Source organism: Perognathus longimembris, chromosome 9 (genome assembly GCF_023159225.1).
Source record: "Perognathus longimembris pacificus isolate PPM17 chromosome 9, ASM2315922v1, whole genome shotgun sequence".
In the NCBI taxonomy this organism is placed as follows: Eukaryota; Metazoa; Chordata; class Mammalia; order Rodentia; family Heteromyidae; genus Perognathus; species Perognathus longimembris.
In genome coordinates, this window is record NC_063169.1 from 50,515,636 (window position 1) to 50,522,886 (window position 7,251).

The following is a 7,251-nucleotide window of genomic DNA, read 5'->3' on the forward strand; positions in this document are numbered from 1 at the left end:
TTATTAGGACCCTTACACAATTTCATGTCATGAGTAATAATTCCATGCTATCAATTATATGGGCAAAATATACTGATTCTCTGATTTGATAAAGCCAAAGGCTTTGGAATATAAAGGAAATACTTTTAAGTGAAGACAAATTTTTATTAGTGTTAATGAATGGACAATTGGCTTATCTTTTTTTGTTGCTGTCATTTATCATGATTACCATGGCAACTGTAAACACCACTGGGTGAGATAGGACCTTAAATAACTCCATTTGGATGCATATGTCATTGTGTACTTTTTACTTTTAATATTAGAGATTGAAATTCAGAAATAGACCCATGGTATGGCATAGAGATTAAGAAATTAAACCATTTTCCATATGCAAGGTAGACTAGTTTTTTGATATGAAGGATCAGAGATTAACTAACAATGGCCAGAGAGGTAGTACATGGAGAAAGGGCACAGTATATGACCACAGGAACTCGTAAAGGCTGAAGCCTTCTGTTAAATTTGACAAGTTCATAAACTACTTTTAAGATAATAAAAATGCCTTTGTATTCAACATGGTGCATATATCTACAAGTCTTTGATACAGAATAAAGTATGTGTATGTTAAAATTTATTAATTCAGCAATCGAGTAGTCAATATGATCAAAGGTATTTAGAATCTTATTGGTGAATTATCTTAATAAACCCCAACTTCCCATTTGTGCTCAAGAGAACTCAGAAATATGTGTAAGAATAAACAACCAAAGCCCCTTTATAGAAAAAATATATACTTTATTTTCAACTAGAAAGGTGCAAACATGTAACTTTTGGTCACACTCTCAACCAACAAAACTGTCAAAAACCAGTCATAGTCAAAGTAGAGATATATGCTTCCAGGTAGAATTCTGACCAGCTAAACAGATCCAGCCATTTTCAGTAAAGGCCATTTGTTCACTAAAAGTGACTCTACCACATTCCCCACCTGGAAATCCCTTCAAAGGCCATCACTGCAGCGTGGTCTTCAAGCCATCTGCTTTGATGGATTGCCAACTCTTAAGTGATTACAATTTCCATTTGAGTATCCACTCTAGGCTTTGAATTATCAGACAAGTTTCACATCCTACCTATAGTGTTCAGAATTTCAGGCTAACATTTGAAATATCCAAGCATTAAGAACAAAAAGGCACAAACAATTTTAAATTAACTTAGATAACTGTACAAATATATATATATATCCACAATATTCACAATATTCATAAAAATCTGGCTTGTTACAGGCAAATTCATTTGCCACAAGCTGTCCAGTCTAATAGACAGGATTCTGATTCCTGACCACAGTCATTCAAATCAGAATGTCAGAGCTGAATCTGCTGTTCTGACTGACAGAACAACTTGACTCAGCCTCATGATAGTGGAGAACACACATCCTTGCTGTTGCTGAAGCTGCACGCAAGTGTATATGTATGCTCTAACATTCCTCCTCTATCCCACTGAAAATGACATGCACATTTCTACTTTGAGATGGCATCTGTGATGCTACTAGACATCTACTGATATCCTGACTGCTGCCATAGCCATTCCTCAGTATACATTCTGCCCCTGTGCGCTACTGTAGTCCCACACTGTCAAGTCTTAACTGTCTTCAAACCAGTGTCTGGGGTTGATGCACTATTTGTATGACATGGCACAATATTTTGAATATGGTGGGATACTTTTTTCCCCCAGCAGTTAGAAAAAAAATTTTTAAACAGATTTTAAATTAACTTGTGCTACTGAAATCATTAGTTTTCTTTTTTTACAGAAACATGAGATGTGAATCCGTTCAAGTTACAGTCTAAAGAATTAATGTCTCTCACACTCTGGCTTTATGCCATGTCTCCATACATCTTCCTGTAGTACAGTGACTCAAAGATATCGTTGTCTCCGGGGCAGTTGTAATGGCAGGCACAGGTTTTGATGAACATCATGTTCTTCTTCATGGTCTCACCATCAGGGCACTTGAACTCCACAGGCAGGGTGGTGGTTCTGTGAGGTGTGCAGCACCGACCATCTGTGCAGACTCCGCAGAACTTGGCCCGGTAGCTCTTCACGCTGGTGCAGCCTGACAGCTCAAACTTGACAGGCTTGGAGATCTTAGGGGTACGGATGCACTTCTTGCCCTTCTAAGGGAGAGAAAGGGCAAAAAAAAAAAAAACCCCACCCATTAATTACTACAAAGGGAGTGGCTTTCCTCCATCCCTCTCTATTCCAGTCTTAAGTTGTCTGACTTCTGTTTATATTTTGAGGAGAGAAACTCTGAGTTTAGTCTGCCAGTTTTCCCAAAATAGCCATGGCCTCCTTCGGAATGTCTTGAATTAACTAACACTGTGGAGGGTTTTTGTAGTGGAAAATTGGCGATTCTGATTACACAATGTCTCATTCGGGCACAACAGCTCCATACTTAAGGTATTTTTGGAGATAACAAGGCTATAATAACGAAGATGGCAAGAGACCTAACTTTGGTCCTACTGCCTATCTTTCCAAAGCACTGAGTTAGCAGGAAGGGAGTATGTACCTTAATGTTCTCCTCCAGGTCAACTTCACAAGGCCTGACCATACAGAGGCGGCTCTGCTTCTCCAGTCTGCAGAAGGCGTTGTCATTGGTAACGCGGGTAGAGATGCCCATGCCACAGGTCTTGGAGCAGGCGCTCCACTCCGTCGTCTGGACCAGGCAGTTGGCTCGCATCATCGTTGGGTCTGGGCCAAATGTGTCTTCCAGTCGGTAGGCTGTTCGAGAACCGAGCACACAAACACTAGGTAAAAAATTCCCCTGAGAAGCCCATGTCCCTTTTCCCCTTGGCAGAGCCGGGATGGCCTGGGGGTGGGGGCGAATGACAACCCTGACTTAGAGGAAAACTCAACTTACCAGCCAGGGCTGGGCCAACCACAGTGCGTTCTTTGGGTTCATCACAGACCCACTCCTCGCAGCATTTTCCGGGCAGCTTGACCCTTCTGGGGAAGGGGCAGTCAGGGCTGGGCAGGCGAACGTCCATGCTGCACAGGGGCACGCATCCCACCGCCCCATCGAGGCAAGTGCATTGGTATTTGCAGCTGCTCTGGAAAGACTCTCCACTCCGGTACACGGTCCCACCGAAGACACAGGGCGCCCCATCTTTGGCTGCAGAAGGAGGGGAGGGCAGAGAGGTCAGACATTGGGCCCCTCTGCGGTAGGGGGGGGGGGGAGAGGAAGTGGAAGGCGCACCCCAAGTGGCAAAGCCGGGATGGTGGGAGAGGATGCATGAGTCGGGGTGGGTGGGGGGCGGGCTCACCGGTGCACACGCCGATCTTGCGATTGGCTGGGGAGCCGAAGTCGCAGAAGAGCCCCTTGTGTGGATCGCAGGGGTCGCGCTCCGTGCACAGTTCGCCCAGTTGCTTGGCGCAGACGCGGCAGCAACCGCAGCCGTCCAGCACGAGGCTCACGCCGGCGGGGCAGCTCGGGGCCGGGCCGGCGGGGCACTGGCACTGCCCACTGCAGTCCTGGCTAGTGGCCGGCTGCAGAGACCGAGAGAGAGGAAGGGACGGTCAGCGGGCTCTCCCAGGCTGGTGGCTGGGCGCACGCCCTCCACACCTCCCGGTGCACCTCGATCCACCCTCCGTCCTCCCTGCATCCCACCGCAGAGGCTGCCCGCGGTGGCCTGAGGGCTCCCGGCGCTTACCTGGCTGCAGAGGGCTAGGAGGAGCACTAGGGCGAAGCGGACGGGGCCGGTGGCTGTCATGGTGGGGAAGCGGAAGGCTGATGGGAGGCGGACTGCAGGGCGATCGGTCTGATCGGAGTCCGGGGGGCCGATGGGGCTTTGGGCGGAGATGGGTGCAGAACGGGCCTGGCTGGCTGTGGTCTTGTCTCCGGGGTTGTCGGTCTGTCGGCCGGGAGGGCTGCCGTCGGGCTGGAAGCGATGGATGGGTGGCCGGTAGTGGGAGCTGAGTTGCTCTGGCAGCCTCTTCTCAGCGGGGAAGAGTTGTGAGAGCTGGGCCGGCGGCTCCGGCTTTTATACCCTGCAGGCGGCGGGGCTCGCCAATGAGCTGAATGGAGTCCTACACAAACAGGAACATTCCTCGCATTCCTCCCCACCTTCCTGCCCCATCAACTCACACCGGATTGATCCTGACCCCTTGACACTCAGCATTCCTCCGTCTGAAAAAGCTGGCACACTTCAGCTCACCAGAAAAGAAAAGAAGAAAAAAAAAAGGCTCAGTACTTCCAGCACCAAATAGGATTTTTTTTCTCCTGTCCCCTTCTCTCCACTCCTGATTTGTATCCTTTAAAAACACAGGGGTTGTTATTACTTTTTACACCTTTTCTGGTTTTAATAGTTTTGCACAGTTCTATCCACTGACATGAAATATTGTAGAAGATACCTGGCTAAAAAATAAAGCACTGTTTCCTTCTTTCTTTTCTTTTATTTCTTTATTTATTTGCGGGGGGGGGGGGAGTGAATGAGGGGGGCTATGAGTCTGTAGATTCTTTTTGGAGCTACACAAGAGAGTATAAGGTTGCATTTTAACTCTTTGAAACCCCCAAGATGGCCACCTGCAAACCCCTTGCATTATATATCAGAAATGAAGGCATTTGATCCTTTATCACTTGAGATAAGGGTTAGGCGGCTCACAGCCAGACAAGAAGAACAAAGCTAGAGTTCTAAGTACTGAGGGAGGTTCCAGGGGGAGTCCTAGCACTCTTGCCAATATGTTGGGTAAATAGAGGCTCTGAGTGTTAGGAAAAGAACAGAGGTGTGAAGAAGGAATCTGATTGGATCATTTCTGAGGAGAACTGAATTATTTTGCTTACTGTGAAACCTGTAATCTTCAAATGTGGATTGAACTTTGTGTTGAAGTTAAAAAAATTGATTACATGACAAGAATAGTGTACCTTGCTGTGCCTGATTCTAATAATGTCTCAGTGAAGAATATGAAGAATATTTTTAGTGATTCCCCAAGCATCTGGGAGATCGCTTAGACTTCAAGGTGCAGGTCAAGGAGGTCAGTCAAGGGAAGAAAAGGCTTTAGTCACCTGTTTGTGTACAGATGTCAAATACAACCTATTAACCTAAGCATGAACTCAGGGCCTCCTGCTCTGACTTGGCTTTTCACTCAAGGTTGGATCTTGATTCACATCTCCACTTCTGGCTTTTTTACTACTTAATTGAAGAGTCTAATGGACTTTTCTGTCTTCAAAATCTGATCCTCAGGTCTCAGCCTCCTGAGTAGTTAGGATTAGAAGTGTGAACCACTTGTGTCCAGCCATATCTCCAGTCCAGCAATTTCTCCAATATTACCACTTAGCTTCCCCAAGGACCTAGCAAATTAACTATGCATTCACTTAGAATTTATTGTTAATAGCCCCAATGACCATTTTACATAAGGAGAGTGATTTTAGCAAGAGTGAGATTTCAGAGCTAGGCCAAATTTTGTCTACCCTAATGCTACCTCCTTTAACATGGTGGTACTAATAAATGTATTTCTCAGTTGTTGATGATTCTAAATATTGGTTGTAAAGTAAGCACAAGTTTCTAAAGCAAAGACAGGCATTAGAAATGATGTACCATAGATTTACAGTTTTGAAAACAGCCACCTTAGATGGTCATCTTTTAAAGTTTCAGTTCATCTGATTGAAAAATAGCCAAGTTAAAAAAAAAAAGAGAGAGCACTTCAGTTTCAGCACTGACCACATCATCTGTACACAATTACCTTGTTTAAGCCAGCCACATGCTGTACAGCACAGTTGCATGTCAATAGTGCAAATGGCCTGCAAAGGGCCTCTGAAGCTCAGGAAGATTTTTTTTTCATCATTCTTATTTAATGTTCTTTCCAAGCATTCCTCAAAGAGAAGAGAGTCCTGAGAGTTCCTATTTAAAGAATCAACATTCCAAGTTATGTGAATAGCCACATGTGTATTAAAGGCAACTTGGCCCCCAACCATTTCTTCCCCTGTGGATGATTTTAAAAGTTTAAAATATGTGAGAAGCCACAGTGAAATCTTTCAAGACCTAAACCTTCAATTATATCTACCACCAAGGGTTGGAAAGGTGGGAGGATGGGGAAGGGAGAGATGTGAAGTGTGAGCCTCACCTACAGTGGGATGTGGGCTAGAGGGGAGTGCTCTCCCTTGCAGTGTGAGGTACATGGCAGAATAGTTGGAGACTTTTTGAAACCTCAGGATAGTTTGAGAGCCACCACGGATGGATTCATGCATGAAGGGAGGAGACTCATTCATTCATGTGTTGCTCTGTTGCTGGACTGGGTATTTTGGGTGACTTGGGTTGTATTCTTGGAACTGCGAATTCATCTGTCTCAGGGACATCGCATGTAGGAGCCATATTGCCACACATTTTTATTTATAAAATGAAGATAACAAGAAATTTAATTGTTTTAGCATTCAGTGAAATTGGTACATTGTTTGAATCTTGCTTAATAGATACACAAAGAATGTGTTACCAGTCTATCAGGAGATCATAAAACATCAAGACATTATAAAAATAGTTTTCCTATAAAATTCACACCCTGAAATGGGACTAAATCCATATTTAGCTCCAAATGGGCCATTTTAACAGTAGCTAAAAGGAAATAGCATATTCAAATGTATAAGAGCACATAAGATCTCAGAATAAAAAAACATGCTTTACTTTATAAAGTTAGATTGGGAGTCTTTGATGAGAACTTGAAAGGGTTAAAATACAAGATTATTTTGAAGAGAGTCACACACATACACACACATACACAGAAAGAGAGGGAGAAAGAGAGAGAGAGATAGAGAGAGAGAGAGAGAAAGAAAGAGAGACCCAAGACATTCACAGACTGGAAAGTATGTTTTTATGGTGATTCAGACCATTGAATGCCAGGAAATTCAGAGGGAAAGGCTGACACTTGGTCCTCAACTCATGCCATGGCATCTGAATTCTTATACTATTATAAATGAGTCAGCAAATGTTTGTGTGCTCCTGGGCGGGAAAGTGGAAATAGTGGTTTCTTACAATTTTGTCTGACTCTGACCTATCCTAGTCCTTTTGATTGACAGCAAGTCAGAATTGGGACGGAAAAAAAGCTCTTTGATTCTGTGTGCAAAATGTTGAAGATGGACTCATTTTGACTTACAAGCAAGTGTTTAGCTACCAAATCCTTTTTAGAGAGCACATTCCCTCCCCCACCTCCCTGGTCAAATGAAGAATTCACTAAGCTGGTCACTGACTTGTTTACTGAGCTATATAAGGCATGCATGTGTCTACTAAGGCCAGTCGGCAG

General features: G+C 44.4%; 1 protein-coding gene across 1 annotated transcript; it reads right to left on the bottom strand.

The window, feature by feature from the left end:
• Positions 1–1,761: 1,761 nt before the first annotated feature.
• Ccn2 (cellular communication network factor 2) lies at positions 1,762–3,970 on the bottom strand. The gene is made up of 5 exons (XM_048354096.1): positions 3,672–3,970; positions 3,285–3,507; positions 2,882–3,133; positions 2,531–2,742; positions 1,762–2,138 (listed from the first exon to the last, which is right to left on the bottom strand). Exons 1-5 carry the CDS (start codon positions 3,729–3,731, stop codon positions 1,842–1,844), a joined length of 1,044 nt encoding a protein of 347 aa, XP_048210053.1. The 5' UTR covers positions 3,732–3,970; the 3' UTR covers positions 1,762–1,841.
• Between the last annotated feature and the right edge of the window lie 3,281 nt (positions 3,971–7,251).